The sequence below is a fragment of the Phocoena phocoena genome, chromosome X (genome assembly GCF_963924675.1).
Source record: "Phocoena phocoena chromosome X, mPhoPho1.1, whole genome shotgun sequence".
NCBI classification, from domain to species: domain Eukaryota; kingdom Metazoa; phylum Chordata; class Mammalia; order Artiodactyla; family Phocoenidae; genus Phocoena; species Phocoena phocoena.
In genome coordinates, this window is record NC_089240.1 from 113,434,347 (window position 1) to 113,455,961 (window position 21,615).

At 40.8% G+C, this 21,615-nt stretch overlaps 1 protein-coding gene across 1 annotated transcript in view; it reads left to right on the forward strand.

The window, feature by feature from the left end:
• HPRT1 (hypoxanthine phosphoribosyltransferase 1) overlaps window positions 1-13,786 on the forward strand; it is a 32,414-nt gene extending 18,628 nt beyond the window's left edge. The window contains exons 4-9 of the mRNA XM_065901204.1: window positions 3,086-3,151; window positions 6,474-6,491; window positions 8,680-8,762; window positions 12,292-12,338; window positions 12,485-12,561; window positions 13,078-13,786. Coding sequence (XP_065757276.1) covers window positions 3,086-3,151; window positions 6,474-6,491; window positions 8,680-8,762; window positions 12,292-12,338; window positions 12,485-12,561; window positions 13,078-13,125 — 339 coding nt within the window. The 3' untranslated portion in view covers window positions 13,126-13,786. The remainder of the gene's footprint in view (window positions 1-3,085; window positions 3,152-6,473; window positions 6,492-8,679; window positions 8,763-12,291; window positions 12,339-12,484; window positions 12,562-13,077) is intronic.
• The last annotated feature ends 7,829 nt before the right edge of the window (window positions 13,787-21,615 follow it).

Here is a 21,615-nt window from a genome sequence, read left to right on the forward strand (position 1 = left end):
TCAAACTTTGTCATTATTATTATATTTGTTATGGTGATCTGTGATTAGTGATCTTTGATGTTACCATTACAAAAAGATTAAGACTCACTGAAGGCTCACATGATGGTTAGCATTTTTATTTTTTATCTATTTATTTATTTATTTGGGGTGGGGTGGGGTTTTACCATAGTTTCATGTTTTATTTTTAAAGAAACTGCTGAAATGTTTTCCAGAGTGGCTGTACCATTCTACATTCACATAAACAAAGTATAAGTGATCCAGTTTCTCTGCATCCTCCACAGTATTTGACGTCACTATTTTATTTTATTTTTAAATTAATTTTTATTGGAGTATAGTTGATTTACAGTGTTGCGTTGGTTTTTGCTGTACAACAAAGAGAATCAGTCATACATATACATATATCCACTCTTTTTTAGATTCTTTTCCCATATAGGCCATTACAGAATATTGAGTAGAGTTCTTTGTGCCATACAGTAGGTCCTTATTAGTTATCTGTTTTATATATAGTAGTATGTGTATGTCAATCCCAATCTCCCAATTTATCCCCGCCCCTTTCCCCCTGGTAACCATGTTTGTTTTCTACATCTGTAACTCTATTTCTGTTTTGTAAGTAGGTTCGTTTGTACCATTTTTTTAGATTACACATATAAACAATAGCATTTTTTAGCAATAAAGTATTTTTAAATTAAGGTATTGTACATTGTTTTTTTAGACATAATGCTGTTGCACACTTAATAGACTACAGTACAGTGCAAACATAACTTTTTTTTTTTTTTTTGCGGTACGCGAGCCTCTCACTGCTGTGGCCTCACCCCTTGCAGAGCACAGGCTCCGGACGCTCAGGCTCAGCGGCCATGGCTCACGGGCCCAGCCGCTCCGCAGCATGTGGGATCTTCCCGGGCCGGGACACGAACCTGTGTCCCCCGCATTGGCAGGCGGACTCTCAACCACTGCGCCACCAGGGAAGCCCAACATAACTTTTATGTCCACTGGGAAACCAAAAAATTCCTGTGACTTGCTGTATTGTGACACTCACTTTATCGTGATGATCTGCAACCAAACCCGAAATATCTGAGGTATGCCTGTATATAAAAGTAGAAAGTCTTCTTATCCCTTCTCACTACTCAGAGGTAATTGCAGTTAGAAGCTTTTTAAAAATGCTGAACAGAAAGGGTTCCGTAGGCAACACATTGCTCTATAACTTGGTGTTTTTAGTTACCATTGTTCATGTCAGTGTGTATAGATTATCAGATTCTTTGTTGGTTTTTTTTGTTTTTTTTTTTTTGCGGTACGCGAGCCTCTCATTGCCGTGACCCCTCCCGCCACGGAGCACAGGCTCCGGACACGCAGGCTCAGCGGCCACGGCTCACGGGCCCAGCCGCTCCACCGCACGCGGGATCCTCCCAGAGTGGGGCACGAACCCGCGTCCCCTGCATCGGCAGGTGGACTCCCAACCACTGCGCCATCAGGGAAGCCCTATCAGATTTTTTTTAATAGCTCCACAGTATTACATTGTGTAGATGAACTTAATTTAAATAGTTCCCTGTTAATAAACATGCTGGTTGTCTCCAATTTTTGTTTGTTATAGCAGTTGATACAGTGAACATCCTTGTATGTACCTTTGCACACTTGTGTTTTTGTAGCTTTGATTCCTGGAAGTGAGATTGCTGGGGCAAATGGCATGCGTGTTTACAATTTTAATAGGTATGGCTATATATTTTTCGAAGGACAGTGTACTGATTTATAGTCTCACCACCAACAAGGGTGCTTGTTTCCTGTCACTCTTGCCAAAATTATATATCATCAGACTTAAGTTTTGCCAGTGTGAATGAGTGAACAGTAGAATCATGTTGTCTATTTGTTTCTCAGATATCATTTTATATGTTATGACATTCTTTTCTGTGAATTACCTACTCGTGTTCATTCTCCATTTCTCTATTGGATTCTTATTGTTGGAGCCCAATGTGTAATAGAAATACTCGTTACAGATCTTTTCTTTCAGTTTAGGTTCATGTCATGCCTAAGTTTTTACCTTTCTGAGAATGTGAAAATATTCTACGTTTTCTTCTGGTTTGCTTATGGCTTTATTTTTTACGTTTAGATTTTAATCCATCTGGAATTTATTTTTGTGTATGCTGTGAGGTAGGGATCATACTTTATTTTTTTCCCAAATGGATTACTAGTTGATGAAACACCATTTATTGAATAATTCATCTTTTTCCTACTGACTTGAAATACCATCTTTATCATATACTAAATCCGCATATATTTCTGGGTCTGTTTCTGGGCTCTACTCTGTTCCTTGATCTCTTTGTCTGTTACTGTGCTGGTACAGCACCATTGTAATTGCCACAGCTTTGGTATGGTTTGTTCTCTGGTAGGGCAAGTCTAAGCTGTTTCATTCACCTGCTCTTTCACTCCAGTTTTCTGTCTTGAATCCAGCACAGCAAATTATGATCATTATCACCACCAACTACAGTGGGTGTGGAGCATTCCCTTTTGAAACTCTTTTAAGGGTTTCTTACTAGATTCTGTGATAGCATAAAACTGGGAGCCTAAGAGGTATGCTTTAAAGGACTACTGATCAGACCCGATTTCCCAGACTGTGCTGAAGATGACCTGGGCCTGAGCTAGACTTTTGAGGGAAATATCTTTGGAGTCAAGTGTGATATAGACAAGACCCTACAACTTGATTGACTCATGGGAATGGTCCAGGGCCAGAACCAGACACCTGTCATGCTAATAACTTCTTTTGTGGTTCAGAAATTACTGAGACTGAAGATGGGTGGCCTCTGTAATACTGCCCACTCAAAAATGGGTGTACCCCATTTTTAGGACTCTTTGGAGCATCAAATCAGTAATGACCAATTAGAACTTCTTAATTTTACTAATCTCTAGTTGAAAGTTACCTAGTCATTCATTTCTAGAGACATAATTCTTACAGTTTGTATCATTTAGACTATCATAATGCTATGACATTAGATAGCTAACTTCTTAAATCTTCTAGTTCGCGTTTGATCATTTGAAATGTGTGTGTATACATGGAAAGATATACATATATATTTATCTTTTTTTTTTTAACTAGAATGACCAGTCAACAGGTGACATAAAAGTAATTGGTGGAGATGATCTCTCAACTTTAACTGGAAAGGTATGTATCTTGAAGGGGAAGAAAAAAACATTCCATACCAAGTCAATTAGTAACACTGTGCTTTCAATCCATCACCAAGAGGCAGTTTAGATAGTTATTTATGCACTCAAACAAGGGTTATTTAACCCTTGGAAACAGCCTAAGTTAGATATCTTTCTCTAGGTCATATAGCAAAGAGGCAGCAAAATCCAACATTAAACGTCAAGTCTGTGTTGCCAAGTACTGCTGGTATGCTTCTGTGGGGATCTAATTTGGGATCCTTCAAAAGAATATATGGGGGGAAAGACAGTCTTCTTTTTAAAAATAGACAGCACATAGTTTCTTAAAAGATAGAGAAACAGTATAATGTAGTGACTGCAAGTGTGGGTTCTAGAGCTGGAGAGCTTTGATTCAAAGCCTGGCTCAGTACCTCGTAGCTATATGATCTTGGACAGGTTATTTAACCTCTCGTCTCCCATGTGATGCTACCGGCAGTCATCTCAGTGAGTTAAGAGGATTGAGTGATATAATGCATGTAGAGCTCTTAAAACAGTTTCTGGTAGTTAGAACACTTAGTATGTTATAAGATACTGTTATTTTAAGGAATCCCCAAAAAGAGTTTAAAATACATCAAAATTCCTCCAGCATAGACATTTCGCTGAGATAATAGAGCTATTAAAATACTTGAATATTTACAATATTATTCTTCAGATACACTGAAATGATTTTTGAGTAACCAATGATAAATGATGGAATGCTTTTTTTTTTTTTTGCAGCTGCCAGTTACTTTTTTGCTTATAGACACAGTGCCAGATATAAAGGCATAATCTCATAAAAGCTTCACAAGAATCCTCTTGAGGTAGATATTATCATTCCCATTTTACAGGTCAGGAGACTAAGACTCAGCAAGGTTGAAAGACTTGTCCAAAGTCACACTGCCAGTTAAGTAGTAGAGCTTGAATTTAAATGCAGGTCTATCTGGCTCCAAAGCTCTTTTCTTCCTCTGGTTTTTAGATTTTAATGTTTATAGCTTACTTCACTGAGTATCTGTAAGGCGACTTTAACATGCAACACTTGTGTCAAATTCTATGGTCCCATATCAGGATCGTGCCAAACTAATGTTGTCTTCCTCAACATCTTTTGAAAACTTCAAAGGAGAAATTATAATCTGTTGACTCTTTTCCCTTCCTGCCAGACCTATCCTCCTTCCCTTTCAGCGTGCTTTGCCCATATTTAGAAGTCATTTGAAGCCCTTACTCCTATAATCAGTTTTTAGTGCTGGAAGGGACCTAGCCTTCAAAGCTCTCTGTGATTCCATTTGACCTTGCCTTTGCCACCTAATGGCTCTGTCCCACTACATAGCTCTGTGATCTTAAAAGGTCTCTGCTTCTAAAATAACTTTCTTTTCATGATAGTCACAGTAAGCACATTTATTGTGGAAAAAAAACAAGACGCAGAAGTTGGGTGAAGTTGTTTCTTGGTGGTGAGATTATGGATGATTTAGACGTTCTATTTCAGTTTATCTCTGGCGGATACTGTGTGTGTGCAGATACATATATATATGAATAGTTTTCCCCTCTTTTCCAGTTATGGTTGAGAATATGGGCTTTGGACCCTGAAAACCCCTCTTCAAATCTATCCTCTACCACTTGACTATTTTTATGACTTCAGGCAAGTCATTTGACCTCTGAACCTCATTTTTTTCATTTATTAAGTAAGGATGTAGCTATTTGATGTAAACTAAGCTCTCGGTAACGGTAGCAATTCTCATTCTTTTATTTTTTAAACATTAATGACATCATACTCTGGATACTATAATTTTGTGTGGCAAATATTTAATCTCTCAGCCTCATAGTAGTAAAAGTCTTTGATTATGATTTAGACAAGGTTTTGCAGCTACTTAGTATTATAGGCAAGACTAGAATCCAGTTTCTTTGTCTCATAATTCAGTGCTCTTTTCAGACTATAATTCCATCCCATGGTGCAAATTGCTGCATCAGTGAGCCAAAGTCACTGATGGGAAAATGTCCTTCAGATGTGCTAGCTGGGTTAGAGAAAATGCTAAGAACCACATGGTAGGTGGTGAAACAATTATTTGGTCCATTAATTGATTACAGTTGGCCCTTGAACAACATGGGTTTGACCTATGTGGGTCCACTTATATGCAAATCTTTTTCAATAAATCCTTACTACACGATCTGTGGCTGGTTGAATCTGTGAATACGGAGGAACTGTGGATATGGAGGGCTGACTGTAAAGTTATATGTGGATTTTCAACTGTGTGGAGGGTCAGTGTCCCTAGTCCCCTTGTTGTTCAAGCATCAACTGTATATTCAATTTTCCTAAAGATTTAGGTTACAATATCTTTTGAAAAGAGAGAAATTAGTTGTGATATGAGGAAAGGAGTAAATTGCATATGAACTATGGTAGTAATATAATGTACATTATAAAATGCATGCAGTTGTAAAATTATAGATTACATAAGGTGAGGTTTAAAAAAAGTTCTAATCTTTCTTTCTTTCAACCCAGTGGATCTTGTGTGCCCTACCTTGATAACCACTGACTTAGAAGAGTATATAGAACATTAAAATTCTGATGCTTGTAGGTATGTGGTAGAGAAATGAGAACTACAAATAAGCAATATAACATGAATCTTCTTGTGACAATGATTATAACCGGTATGTGAAATGCTGCCTCATTCCCAGGAATAGATATAGGACTCTTCTCTACCTCGGAGGTAATTGTTAGATGGTATTTTCTCTAAGCGTTCTAACAGCTATAAAATTCTGAGAGGTAGAAATTGGGGTAAGGGTTTATGGTGGGAGGAAGCATTGGTATCTTTTAGTTTAGTCCAAGAATATGAACACATCCAGAAAATGCAGATCAATTTCAGCCTACTGAGAAAATGCATTTTGAATTGGATTCCATATGGTAAGTTAAATGCATGATTTTGGAGTTATTGTACAAATTATAGTTTTGAATGTTAGAGTTGGAATACACATATTAGTTGAAGTCCCTCATTTTCCACATGGGAAACTGAGGCCCAGAGAAATTTCGTGACTTGCCCAAGATTAGACCTCCGTTTAAGTAATGAAAACTCTTAAAAAATGAACATATGGGTCAAATTTTATTTTTAAAAATTCCATTGCAGTGAAAATTTTATATTAAAGAGTTCCAAATCCCAACAGATGGCCCATTTGTTTAAATCAGAGTTCGATATAGTAAAGTAGCTTAAAGCAAGAATTTGGATAAATCCTTAGAGTTTGTTATGATGTGACTTGAATTATAATTGGAAACACTGTCTGATTCATTGTACTGATTTCCATTTCTCTTTTTCTTCCAGAATGTCTTGATTGTTGAAGTAAGTTTTACATACTTTTAATATAGTGTTTATGATTTTCTAACTTGGTATGCACAGTCCTAGAGGTAACCCAGGGAAAGAAATTCCTTTTCATCAGTTTTAATATATAAGGGAGTGAGATTGTTTTTTTTCTAAGAAATATTTAGTAATTTACTTTTACCGGATAGTGGAAACATTTTGGCATATTTCTTACCCCTCTCTTTTTGGCTTGAAATTTTTTTGTTCCTTTTAAAGTTGCACATATCATTCCCATCCATGCTTTTTATGCTTCTATTGCATGTATATAACCATATACAAAATATATTTTTTGATAATTTATATAGTGCTACACTGTATATATTCTCTCTTGCAGCTTGTTATTCTCACTTAAAATTGGTTTTGAGGTTATTCATGTTGAAACATATAGAGTTAGTTGACCTTAAAATCCTTCATAGCATTTCAGTGTACAAATCAACCTATTTATTGCCCTACAAATAGGGAGTTTGCTTCCAATTTTTCTTACTACAACAGGGCTGCTAAGAGCATCCTTTTGCGTTGTCCTGTGTGCATGTGTGTGAGTTCCCTCTGGATACAGGCACTTAGAAGTGGAATGACTGGATTTTCGAATTTGTACGTTTTCAATTTTACTATTGTTGCCAAATTACTCATCAAAGTACTTTATATTCCCACCAATAGAATGAGTTCTTACTCTTTTATGTAAAATGGTGTAAGGCTTAAGAGCAACAGTAACCCCCGATTCACTTTTTGTTGTTACCAAGGTTTTTAGAAACTTTAGCTCATAGATTAAAAAATAAACAAATAACACTCTTTTCACAGGGTTTGTGTACATGAGTATCCCTGGGAACTGGTTGCTTTTTTAAAAATGCAGATTCACTAATTCCACTTCAGATTGCTTCATTTTGTCTGCAGATTCTCCTTCCAGTAATTAGAGGACACACTTAGACTCGGGATCCATTTAGAAAGAAAATAACAAACCAATCGCAGCAAAACCCCTTCCAGAAAGAAAATAACAAACCAATCGCAGCAAAACCCCCGCCTAACAAATTACCACAGACTAAGCCGCTTAAAACAACACACACTGATTATCTCAGTTTTCAGGTGTCAGGACTCGAATACAGGGTAGCCGCTGGGTCCTCTGCCCCAGGTCTCATCAGGCTGAATCAAGGCTGGGGTTCCTATGTCACCTGTGACTCATGGTACTCTTCCAAATTCATTCAGGTTGTTGGCAGAACTGAGTTCCTGTGGTTGCAGGACTGAGGGCCCCATTTTCTTGCTAGGCTGTCCTCATGTCCTAGCACATGGCCCTCTCATATGACAGCTGACTTCTTCAAAACCAGCAGAATCTCTCTCCAGGCTGCTACAGCTGTCTCGTGTAACACAACCTACTGACAACCCCATCATTTCGCAAGTCCCACTCACACTCAGGGAGTGGGGGATTATTCTGAGTGTGTACACCAGGAGGCAGGAGTCCTGGGGGCCATCAGAATTCTGTCTACCACAGCCCAGAAATCTGCATTTTTCACAAATCCCCAGCCCTGATGTTTCTGATGACTTACAGCCCCACTTTGTGAACGCTGCTTTATACCATCTGTAGAGAATATTTTCATTGAAGAGCATTAGGGTTATGGTTTAAGAAATGTTTTCCCAATTAGAGATAGGTTTGTTTTGAATAATGTCCTACTTTTGACTAAATAGCTAAGATTCACTTTCATGTAAAGTAATTCTATATGGTAAAACTTTAATACTTTGGATACTTTTAAGATGGTATAAAGCAGTGTTTCTTGGTGTGGTCTCTTAACCACCTGCATCCGAGAGTTAGAGCATCCTGATCTTGAGTTTATAAAAAAAAATCTAATATCTTTTATAATGAAGGGCAGCACCACAACTCTCTCATAAAATATGTGTGTACATACTTGCATATATATACTTAAATTAGCTGTCATTGATCTCTTGGTGCCTATAAAATCCAGCCCTGAGGACTGGCATTCCTACTGCTTGCTGAGAGCCAGATGACTTACAGATTCCAGAATATCTCAGTATGAATTGTGGTGAGAATCACTGCACCGAAAAAAACTGGCATTATTCCAGTTATACATGGGATTTTGGTTTTTTTGTGTGTTTATATGATGACTGAATTTAAAGGTACGATAGTTTTATTTACCATTTAAATGTCTTTTCTTTTCTAAAGGATATAATTGACACTGGCAAAACAATGCAGACCTTGCTTTCCTTGGTCAGGCAGCATAATCCAAAGATGGTCAAGGTTGCAAGGTATGTAAATAACATTTTGACATAGGATACTTTCTTCATTTGAAAAAAGATTAATTGCTTCTTTGTAAGGGTAAATTTTCTTATCTCCAAAAAGTAATATAATCTCAAGTAAGACTCAGTAAGTGTCCTTTGTAAATAATTTGTCGTGTGTTAAAGCCTTTCAGTGCAGTCACCTTATTGCCCAATGTTATTACTCTTTGGTTTTTCACCAATCTAATAATGATATAAAAGTTGTCCTGGGTAGCATGGCAGAGGATTTGGGGCCTCTTTGCAAAACTGAGACCGAGGATCCCAAAGACGGGTTAGGAGGTGGTAGGAAGGAGTGGGCCCTGGAGATCCTGAGCTCCTGGAATTGAGTGATGTAGTGGTCCTGTGTGATGCATCTTGTTTTGTAGCCACGTTGAAAATGTACAATGCCTGCTTCCTTTCTTCTAAGCCAGCCTCACTTCCTGGTCCTACCTATGCTGTTTGGCTTATTAGTTCTACCTGTGTTTATCCCTAATTATAGTTTCACTCCCCAACAACTCAGAGGTAGACTATTATTCCCACTTCACAGATGGGGATACCAAGGCATAGGGAATTATCCAGAGGCACAGAGCTGGATCACTATAGAGGTAAAATTTGAACCCAGGCAACCTGGCTGAGAGTTCATGCCTTACTGTTTTTTTTGTCAGGTGACGTCCCTGGATGTTTTGGGTTTTTTTTTTCTTTTTTTTTTTAATTTTTGACCAATCTGCAATTTTTATGTAGGGGTCAGATAATGATCTAACTTTTATTTCCTAAACGATTAACTGGTTTTTATAAACCCCTTTTAAAGGATCAAAGTATTTGTTGAACATCTTTGAATCAGAGTAAGCCTTCTACTGAGTCGTGTGTCAGCAGTTTGTCCTTTGGGGCTTTTCTGATAGCTGGTGCCAATGTATCATCAGTGAGTTTTTACTTTAAATGGATTTAGGACAGGCATGATGAGAGTGTAGAAATGATGCATTCTAGGGCACTAAGCAGTTTCCTGCAGACCAATCAGTGCATTTGCTCATTTCTCTACATGCTTTCAGGGTTTTAAATGTCAACCTACTGTGGCATATACTCCTCCAGATATTCTTGTGTGCCTCTTTCCTGGGGTATGCTGTGAAACTGAGATAGACTGCCTCATGAGAGAGATACTTCCTATAGCTGGAGGTGTGAGGGTCATTAGTGATGGGGCTGTGGCCCAAGTGGGTTGTTTCTCAACCTTTTCCTAATCTCTTCCTTGCCATTAAATTTAATATCACAGATATTTATGTAGTGTATGTGTATCTGTGCTTTATACCTAAAAAGATTAAGTACAAAGCAGGGTTAAGAATGACTAGAAAGCTTTTTAACTTAAAAGTTAAATTAAAAAACCATTAACTGACAGGCATGTCAAGTGCTGCAGCCACTTTGGAAAACAGTTTGGCAGTTTCTTAAGAAACTAAACCTGTAACTGCCATACAACTCCAGCAGCTGCACTCTGGGCATTTCTCCCAGAGAAATGAGAACTTACATCCGCGCAAAAACCCGTGTGTGAACGTTCATGGCAGCTTCATTTGCAATAGCCCCAGACTGGAAAGAGCCAAAATGTCTTTTGGTAGGTGACTGGTTAAACAAACTGTGGTCCACCCTACCATGGAATCCTACTCAGCACTAAAAAGGAACAAACTGCTGATGCACACGACCTGGAGGAACTCAACGGAGCTGTGCCAATAAAAGCCAATCTCAAAAGGGTAAATACTGTATGATCCCATTTATACAACCTTCTTTTTTTTTTTTTTTTTTTTTTGCGGTGCACGGGCCTCTCACTGTTGTGGCCTCTCCCGTTGTGGAGCACAGGCTCCGGATGCGCAGGCTCAGCAGCTATGGCTCACGGGCCCAGCCGCTCTGCGGCATGTGGGATCTTCCCAGACCAGGGCACGAACCTGTGTCCCCTGCGTCGGCAGGCGGACTCTCAACCACTGCGCCACCAGGGAAGCCCCTATACAACCTTCTTAAAGTGACAGAATGATAGAAATGGAGAACAGATTAGTGGTTGCCAGGGGTTAGGGGGTGGTGGGTGGCTGTGACTATAAATAAAGAGGTAGCAAGAGAAAGCCGTGTGTGATGGAAAGTTCTGTATCCTGATTGTGGTGGTGGTTACACGAATCCACATGTGTGATACGATTGCGTAGAATTACACACATATAAGTATGAGCACAGAAAGCTGATGAAATTTGGATAAGGTCAGTCCACCAATGTCCATGTCCTGGTTGTGGTAATCTACTACAGTTATGTGACGTGTTCACTGGAGGAAACCGGAGAGAGAGGCACACGGGCGCTCTGTGCTTTTTTCTTGGCTACTTCCTATGAATCTGCAATTATTTCAAAATAATTCATTGAGATCTATAGGAATATGAGGTGCCGAGTTCCCCTGAACTCTTAGTACAGCTTGCACTGAGTTTAATGATACCTTTTTTGGATTGTTCCTGAATGAGTTCAGGTAGATGGAAGGGGTTTTGCTGCGATTGGTTTGTTATTTTCCTTCTAAATGGATCCCGAGTCTAAGTGTGTCCTCTAATTACTGGAAGGAGAATCTCAAGGGACTTGCCTGGACTACGATCCCTTGGAGGCTAAGGCTTAGGCCAGTGCTTCTCAACTTTGGCTGCACATTGTACCATCTGAGAGTTTACAAAACAAAACATAACCTACATCTGTGTCCCGTCCCCAGCGACTCTGATGTAATTGGTGAGGGGTATGGCCTGGGTACCTGAGTTTTATATATGTTTTAAGGTTCCCACACGATTCCAATGTGCAGCGAAGGTTGAGAATCACTTTAGGTCCTTTCCAGCCCTTTTAATATACTTATCTAGGAACTTATGAAATCTTGTTTTATTGGGACTGCCCTTATCATATGTAAAGGCTTTCAGAGCACCATTACAGGTGTTTTAATGGCTGAAAATTTTCAGCAGGCAGCACTTGGATTATGAAATTAGCTTTCGTTAGAGTTGACACATCCTACCTGCAGTTTCTGCTCTCAAAAACAAATAGTAGCTCCTTTAGCATGCTACTTCTTTTTTAAGCTAACATTCCTCTTTGTAAGCTATTTACTAGAAGTCTTGAAAGGTGATGCTCACCTCTCCCGCACCATTTGTGGCTTAGGGATTGTTTTCCAGGGATTTTGGACTGAAAGCCTTTACTTGTCATCTTTGCTCGTTGGCATTCCCCACCCGTTCATCCTCCCCAAGTAGCTGCCCTTTGATGGGCATGTGGGTAGTCAGGGGGCAGCTCTCAGAACAGTCCATCGTGTTCCAGGTGAAGATCAATCGAGGGCCTCATCTATAGTGTGAACTCATTGCTGCCCCTGCCCAGGGAGCCCTGTGATTTAGCTCTCTCCATTTCAGAGTGTTTCTTGGGTTTGTTAAAACTGACCATAGTATTCTAAACTGCGGATGAAACCGTGTTGCAAACCATGAATATTCTCTTTTGTAATGCCCTGCAGTGTCTCCGTGTGTCACATGTCACATTTTCTAATTAACAGCTTGCTGGTGAAAAGGACCCCGCGAAGTGTTGGATATAGACCAGACTGTAAGTGAAATACTTTGTCAATCAGTTAACCAGCTTTAACCCAACAAGTTTTATATGAAATGGTTTAGAGTCACTTTAGAGAATGTTTGCACGTATTAGATTTGAAAGTGATGTTTTCTGTATCTAAATGATGTGATTCTTTTTAGTTGTTGGATTTGAAATTCCAGACAAGTTTGTTGTAGGATATGCCCTTGACTATAATGAATACTTCAGGGATTTGAATGTAAGTAATGCTTCTTTTCCTCATTCTCATTTTTCAGAACCCATATAAAAATTTATAAAAGGGAAGAATTGTTTTCTCTTTCCAGCACCTCATAATCTGAACAGACTGATGGCTCCCATTAGTCACATGAAGCTGTAGTCAAGTACAGACGTCCTTAAAGCTGTAACTTGGCCAGGCTAGGGTAACACTTCTTGCTGGCTAAACAGTTGAACAGGTTTAATATACAGTAACTGTCCCATTATTATTTCACATGATAGATGTGGTCATGAGTAAGCGAGAAATGAACTAGTTTAAGTCTTATAATTCACTCTCCTTCAAATACCCACCACCTCCTCTGGAAGCAGGAGTGCCGAGAACGCGTTTGTGAACGCGGGTGAGGAAGATGAGGAAGGCCGTTTGTTTTGTAAAAACCCCTGCAGCAGAATACTGTTCATAGAAGACATGCCAAGTACTGTTCTCGCCTTTCACTTCACAGTATACTTTTCTAATGTGAATCTCTGGATTTTTATTTTATAGCATGTTTGTGTCATTAGCGAAACTGGAAAAGCAAAATACAAAGCCTAAGATGAGAGTTCAAGTTGAGTTTGGAAGCATCTGGAGTCCCCTTGAAGTCACCAGGAAAATTATCAGATGTTCTAGTTCTGTGGCCAGCTGCTTAGTAGAGCTTATTGCATGTATCTTCTAAGAATTTTATCCGTTCTGTATTTTAGAAAGGTCAGTCGCTGCATTCCCAAACTCTTTATTTGCACTATGAGCCTATAGAGTATCAGTTCCCTTTGGATGGATTGTTGTTTGATTTGTGAATGAAAAGTCTCTTAAACCACACCACTAATGAATGAAAATATTGAAATTGTATCTGTAAGAAACATTGAAAGAGGAGAATATATTAGTTTTTTAATTGGTATTTTAATTTTTATATATTCAGGAAAGAACAGAAGTGATTGAATATTAATTATACCGCTGTGTGTTTAGGAAAGAAGCAGTCAGTTTCATGTCAGTGACAGCATTTAGAGGTATTGTTATGTCGGATAAACCATATGTCCTGGAGTTATTTTAGTAGGTTTCAGTAGTATTAACTGTATTTTCCCGCTTGTTCAGATTATTTCTGGAGAATCTTTGTCAACAGTTCCTTTTAAATACAGGTCAATACGTTCTAAAAACCTACCACTTTTTGAAGTCTTCAATGTAAAAATTCTTAAAATAAAGGCTGTCTCTTTAAAAGAAACTATGCATACCTGTTATTTCTCTACAAATTAACCTAGTGTAGTTTTCTATTGGTTACCTTTTCCTTGTCTGTTAAATTTCAGTAGCTAGTTTAATTGTAATCTTTACCCAGCAGAGCAAATAATGATTATCTGGTAGAATGGGTTGGTGGAGCTAGTGAGATTCTTACCTACTTCAGAGACCTCAGATTTTAGACACATGGTATATAGTTTATTACATTTTCTGATGCTAAAATAACATGGCTCTCTCTTGGAATTCTGTTAAATTGCTTCCATCGCAACCTCACCTGCAGTTCAGCAGTTTTTCAGACATACACTGTTACCTTCTTTGGGTAGAGAATACTCTATCGACTAAAGAACAACAACAAAACCTTTTGTTTTCTGGGAGCAGGCAGAAAAGTTTTAAGCCAAAACTCTTCATTGCTTCTCTGCTCCAGGTAAGGTATGAACTAGTAACCTTGCAGGCCATCCAGCTATATTTATGCCTTACAGAGTCTGCTGTAATTCCCAGCAGCAAAACAGGGAACTTTAAATGATACTAAATAATAATTTGCTGTAGTCCTAGAACTTCCTAGTTTACAAAAAGTTTTCCCTTTTGTTATCTCATTTGATCTTGGTGCCCTCTGAGGCTGAGGTGGGCGTTACCCCGTGTGAGTGTAGCATCCAGGGTAACTCCGCTTCCTCTCTTCAGCACGCCACCTCACTGGGCTCTCCCGGGCCACCCTACTCACCACTGCACCCCGCCTCCGACTGCGGACCCTCCTCACCCTCTTCTCAGTTGCACTTACCGCCTTCTCTTAGGTCGAACCGTATGAAACTACCATTTTTGTAGGTCAAAATAGTTGGCAGTTGGCAATTTTGAGTGGTATAATCTAATAACATGCAGTATAATTTACATTTGTATTTGTTGCTCACTGTTTGTCTCTTCTTTTCATGTCCTCTAGAATGTACGCTCCATATAAGGAGGGCAAGACTTGCTTCATTTCATTGTAGTATAGAGGGAGGGGAGGAGGGGCATGATAAGGGGAGGAGATGAAGAGGTTCAAGCTACTGTGTATAAAATAAAGGAGGGCAAGAATTTTTATCTGTCTTGTTCACTGAGGTGTATACCTAGTGCCTCAAAGGTGGTAGCGGCTCAGATGATGGTTGTTGAATGAACGAATAGCTAAGAGTTCTGAGTTAGACTGTCCTGACCATTCCTTATTAGCTATGTGACATTGAGTTACTTAACTTTGGAACCTGTTTTCTCAACTGATTCATGGGGATAATGCTGTCTCCTTCACAGGCTTACTGTAAGGATTCATTATATGGGAGAGTACAGGTGCAACACGACAGCGGCCTGGGGCTTAGCAAGTGCTCCATAAACGTTAAGTCGCCGCTGAGAAAAATGAATGTTTCGAGAAGATAGGTGCATGGCTAGTAAGTGTCAGGGATTAAACCAAGATCGGTCTGATTGTTGGTACAATATCATGAAGAAGCTGAACTATTTCCCCTTCTGACTTGTGCAGACTCTTTAGTTTGTGGTTCTGTTTTAGCTGGTTGACAAACCCAGCAAGAAACCCAGGTAACAGCCAGGAAGGAAAGGCCTGCTGAAGCTCACACACTTTTAAGAATATTGTGCAGACAGACTTGACTTAACCTGCTTTTGGGGCATACAGTTCTAACAATTTTATTTCTTTAACCAATTTTCAACAGATCAGATATAGTCTGTTTATAAGGTAGGGGAGGGGAGATACTGACAGGAATAGCAGTAATTTGTAGGATAGCAGTCTGTCAAGGTGGAGGAAAAGTATTCAAAAGAAAAAAGCTGTAGCCTTCTGGGGCCGTGTAGTCATTGAGGATTGGCGCAAATGGTCATAAATGTCACACTCCAGTAATCCCTCAGGGCTGCTCTTTCATTACAACCCCTTACAATAGGGATGTTCATAAGAAAGGAAAATGAAATTTCATTTGCTTGATTTTAGGAGCTAGGACAACGTGGACCCTGTTTTAGGAGTATTACCACCCAGGGGAATGTTGATGCTTAAAGAAGAAGCACACCTTAGCAACCTGGAAAATTCATGTGTCAAACCCTTCACATGTTCCCATTTTGTGAATGCTTAGAATATTGTATGTATTATACCTGTAAATATAGTTAGGTCCCCATTTTAATTCCATGTATAAAAGATTTATAGATAACCTGGGCTACTGCCTTAATTCTTTAGCTTGGAAAGTTAATCAATTAATGTCCTTCCCTGCATTTGAGATCCTAGAAATACACTGAGCATCCGCTCTGTGCTAGGTGCTGGGGAAGATGGGCAAGGTTCCTGACTTCGTGAAGATTTCATTCTAGTTGGGGAAAGGGACAGTAAGCCAAATAATTTCCAATAGTGGCAGGTTGTAAAGGACCTAAACCAGCAATGTGCTGGGGACTGGAGGATGAGGGGTAGGTGCCATATGTTAGATAAGGAGGCCAGGGAAGCTCATGGTTGAGCTGCGATTGAATGGGAGAGAAACCAGCCGCATGAAGCATTGGAGTAGAAAGTTCTCATGGTAGGAACAGCAGATGCAAAAGGCACTGAGATGGTGACAAGCCATCTGAGATGTTGGAGGGAGAGAAGGAAGGCCAGCAAGGAAAGGGGCAGGCCCTGAGACCGGAGAGGAAGGCCAGGGCCAGACCCTGGACCACCTACCTGGTAGGCGGTGACCAGGAGGGTGGATTTTCTGCATTCCACAGACGGAAGGAACTTCAGGGTTTTTAAGTAGAGAGTGATAAGGTTTTATTTGCATTTTTAAAGGTACAAGAACCGCTAGGAGCTGTTCTGAAAGTGGGTGCAGAGGATTCAGGAATAAAACTGGCAAAGCCAGTATAATACCTACTATTTAATAGGTTTAACATGTGTCCGATGCTGTGCTACAGTGCTTTGTATACATTATTTTTATCTATTGTAAGCACATTTCACAGAAGAGACAATCTCAGAGGTTCAGTTGCCGAATTCGTGGAGGGAAGGCTGCCGTGGACAAATTGGTCATCATTTCTTCCTTGGATTATGGCAATAGCAGCTTCCATTCTTGTCCCCCTTCCCCCTGACCGACACACACACAGTCTCTCAACGCAGCAGCCTAAGTGATCCTAATTAAAATATTAGGTTGAGTCACTCTTGGGCTCAAATCCTTCTTGTGGCTCCCAGTTTCCGAGTAAAAGCCAAACTCCTACAGGGGTGGATAATCTACTCTTCCCCACCTCGCTGCTCCAAGCACCCTGGCTGCACCACAAGCATCCTTCACCAGAGTGCTCGGACGCCGCTGCCCCCTACTTCCGCGCTCGCCCCTCTTGGTCAGCCCCTGCGCTGCAGTTTGGGTCATCTTTTTTTCATTCTTGTGTGTGTGTGTGTGTGTTGTTTTTACTTTCTTTCTTTGCACGATGATCTTTAAAAAAATATGAATCGGATTACAGTTGACCCTTGAATAACGTGATGTTGACCTGCGCGGGCCACTTATACACAGATGTATTGAATATTACAATAAATACCCACAGCGCTACATGCTCTGCCGTGGGTTGAATCTGCGCACTTGGAACTAACAAGTTCTACACAGATTTTGGACTACTCCCCTGACCCCTGTGTTGTTAAAGGGTCAACTGTATATCACTTGCCTCCTTAACACTTGAAAACTCAAGCTGTCCTCAGGCCTGCAAGCCCATGTGTAAACTAGCCTCTGCCCGCTGGTCTAACTTCATTTATCCTCTGCCTCCTGTCTCAGTTCACTTCACACGTGGTGTTCCTTCCGCCTATCACTCGGTTCCCCCAGATCAGCCTGTCTGGCTCACGTGTCACCTTGGTGAACACTTCCCTGCTCTCCCTAACAGCCTCAAAGTCACTCTCCATTACATTACCTCTGTTTTAGTTTCCTTGTGGTCCTTAGCTCTGTCAGGTGGTCAGGCAGTCCCTAAATGGCAACTACTGCCACAGCTGCTAGGTTGGACTTGCAACTCTGCCATCAATTCAGGTGCAGAGGAAACAAAGCCCAAGGCTGATGCAGAGTTTATTACTTAGCAGCGTAGGCAAGATCAGCATTACGTCCACTTGTTGCATCCCCAGTCCCGCAGGATGATACCAAAACAGGGAGGACAGATGACACGAGTGGTGGATTGCCCTGTCGTGGAGGAGTCGGCTCCATACTCCAACTAAGTGACTGTATAGCCTGCAGCTGTACCCTCAGTGGGGCGGCAAGGTTGGAAGTCCCACGCCTTTTGAAAACCAAGGAGGCGGACCAGAAACTGCCTCATGGCAGCCGCCGCAAGATCGGGAGGTGGATGACCAGTGGCCTCCCGACAGCTCCTCACGTGGCTGCTTACCATGTTCCTGGGAGGGTCACAGGGCGTTCGTCTGAGACTTGGGGCAGACTGCAGTTGACCTTGTCCTCATGGCCTATGTGGGGACGTCCATGGCAGAGCTGTTCCCTGACAAGCACCTGCCAAATGGAGCTTTTCCTTTATTTCTCTACTTATCAGCTGCCTCCCCCCAGTAGACCATCAGCTCCATGAGGGCAGGACTGGGACAGTCTCGTTCACTGCTATATCCCAGACACCTACAAGAATGCCTGGCAAATTACAGTGCTCGATAAGTATTTGTTGAATAAATGACAGAACGTTAAAAAGCGAATAAAATATTTAAAAATTGTATCTGAATTACCTAGAATGAGAAGCAAGACCTATTTTCAGGTTGAACAAAACAAACGAAAAGCCCCCAAACCCTATTTATTATTAATCATTAATTGAATTATCACCATATGCAATGGAACCATACTGAGCACTTCTGAATCCTTATGATAACCCCTATGAGGCGAAGTGGATTTTTTTAATCATCCCAATTTTACATATGAAGAAATGCAAGCCTGGAGAGGTTGCATAATTTGCCCAGGATCACACAGCTAGAAGTGGCAGATGAGGAATTCGAACCCAGGCAATCTTATTCCAGAACCTGGCTCTTAGTTCTTTGGCACTTAACCTTGGCGCCCACCTCTTATGTGGAAACTAAGACACCGGTAGCATAGAGGAAAATATTAAGCTAATTGAAGGTAATAATTCCAAATGACTTGTACATTAAAGAGCTTTTTCGAGGTCATAACTGATCTTTAAGAATGTAAACTGACTTCCTCTGGCACTGGGAAGCATTTTCAAAGATGATTACAGAGTTCCTCTAATGTGATCTTCAAGTTTTTCTGCCGGCTTATTTTATGATCCTGTGGGCAGCTTCAGACAAAATAACTTCCTGGCGTGAAGGGTTGTGTGTGCTCTTTGCCATTTTTAAATGTGAATTTTATAGATACTTCACTTGAAAGAGTAATGATTTTTTAATTGTTTTTTCATTATTATTTGTAACTTCAAGCATTACCGATAAAAACTGCCAAATTAAGTTTCAAGTTTTCTCTTCATACAGCGTGAGTGTACTTCATAATGAGCTTCCCCGTTATGATTCATGACTGAAGTGACTTTCAAACTTGGTAGCTTTTCAGTAGAACTTCTTTTCCTAACATTTTTTTTTCTTTCATTATGACAGTATTTGAGAGCTTTGAACATAAATCTCAGGTTCATTTATATTGCACGTTTCCCCCAGAACATTTGCCATGCATCTTCCCATTAGCCCCACCCCTTTTCAAGCACTTTCCTATTTCCTGGCACCAGAGGACATTACGGGTTCACCTTGGGTTTTCCCTGCCCCGCTCTGGAATCAGCCATTACTTCAAGGGTCCCTTTATTGGACGATGGTGTTAGAAACAAAGATCTGAGTGCTAGGTGTGCTTATGACTGTTGGGGTATCTTTGCTTCTAGGTCCTCCCAGTGGACAGAGCTAGGAAATATAAGCATGCATACTAACCCATGTACACACACATCTATATCTACTTCTGTATCTGGGCTAGAATGAATCCTGTGGTATGGATGAGAGTGGAGACGTCCGTATGTTTCTGTTGTCTCCATTCTCGTCCCCACCACAGGAATCCCCTAGCCTTCCCCTTTTCCTTATTCTTAAACTTTTTTTCTTTGGCGGTGAGAGTGTGGCTTGCCTCACTAGTATCATAAAGTAGTTACATATGTCTGTAACAGACTTATTAACTGGGGTCCAGTATTTGTGGACAGATCTTTGTCGTAAGCCTTACAGTAGCCAATCAAAATGCCGTTTTCCAAAATTACTTGGTGTTATTCACCTGTAAAGCAATTTGATTCATTTGTTAGTGTTTATATTTCATGTAGGCCCCTGGCTCCCACATCCTAGTTGTAATTACTTATTATGGCGAAACATAATGAGAGTCAGAGCTATACAAAAAAGTCTGCTCAGAGAGAGATTGTTCCCTCCTCATTCCTGCTGTCCTGTCCCCGCTACCCCTACTTTCCACTGCTTTTCCCTCCCACCCTGTGAGGGTCATCCTCCTTGTTGTTAATGGCAGTTGCATGTTTACCGAGCGCTTACTGCGTGTAGGCACTTTTCACGCATTGCTTCATTCCTGTTCACAACAACCCCCTGAGGTAGTAGGTACTCTTATTCCCCCCATTTTCTTAGATGAGGGAGCTGAGCCCCCAGAGAGTGGAAGGAACTTGTCCAAGGCGACTTATCTGGAACATAACCAGTATGAAACAGGGATCTGTCTGACACCAGGGCTGGTGTCCAGACCACCCCTTCCTTCCTTCCTTCCTTCCTTCCTTCCTTCCTTCCTCCCTCCCTCCCTCCCTCCCTCCCTCCCTCTCCTCCCTCCCTCCCTCTCCTCCCTTCCTCCCTCCCTCCCTCCTCTCCCTCCCTCCCTCCTCTCCCTCCCTCCCTCCCCTCCTCCCTCCCTGCCACACAGCTTGTGGGATCTTACCTTCCTGACCATGGATCGAACCTTCACCCCCTGCATTGGAAGCGTGGAGTCTTAATCACTGGACCACCAGGGAGGTCTCCAAACCACCTCTTTCTTAAAATTGTCTGGTCCCTCCTCAGTGTGGGTCTTCCTGAAGCTCATCACTTCCGAAGTCGCCTTTCTGAAGACATTCCGTTAATGATTGCAACCCTTGCTCTAGTTGGTCAGGTGTGGTTAAACAAGGTCCACAAGGGGCCACCTGGCCTTTGGTTGGAACTTAGGGGAAGATGCTGCCTTCAGTTGAATCTGCCCTCCCCCTTTTCAAAACGTGTTTACATAAGTTACTTATAAATTTGGAGACACAACAATTTCTTTAAAAGGTCACTAAGCCTTCATAGAGAACAACTGTCTGGGGTCACATAGGTTAAAGGAGCAACCACATCCGGCATTGTTGCTGTTCAACTCAGTACAGTAAGTCCCCTACATACGAATAAGTTCTGTTCCGAGAGCGCGTTCGTAAGTCCAATTTGTTCCCAAGTCCAACACAGTTAGCCTAGGTACCCAACTATCACAATCGGCTATATGGTACTGTACTGTAATAGGTTTATAATGCTTTTCATGCAAATAATACATAAAAAACAAACACAAAATTTAAAAAACATTTTAAATCTTACAGTACCTTGAAAAGTACAGTAGTTCAGTACAACAGCTGGCGCCTCTTAGCAGTACCAGCTACACCACCGCTGCTTTTATCCTTGCTTCCGGACATCCTGGGCTTGAAACTGTACCACTGTACTCTATCCAGTACTGTACAGTAAAGTGCACAAAATCACAACCACTCGTAGAGGATGCATGCGCGTGACAGTGTACGCCAGACATGTGAAATAACTTACGTGATTGGACATGCGAATGCATGTTCGCATCTTTGAAAGTTTGCAACTTGAAGGTTCGTATGTAGGGGACTTAGTGTAGATTATTATGGGGCCTTCCTGTGTCTCAGGCTCTGTGCTAGGTG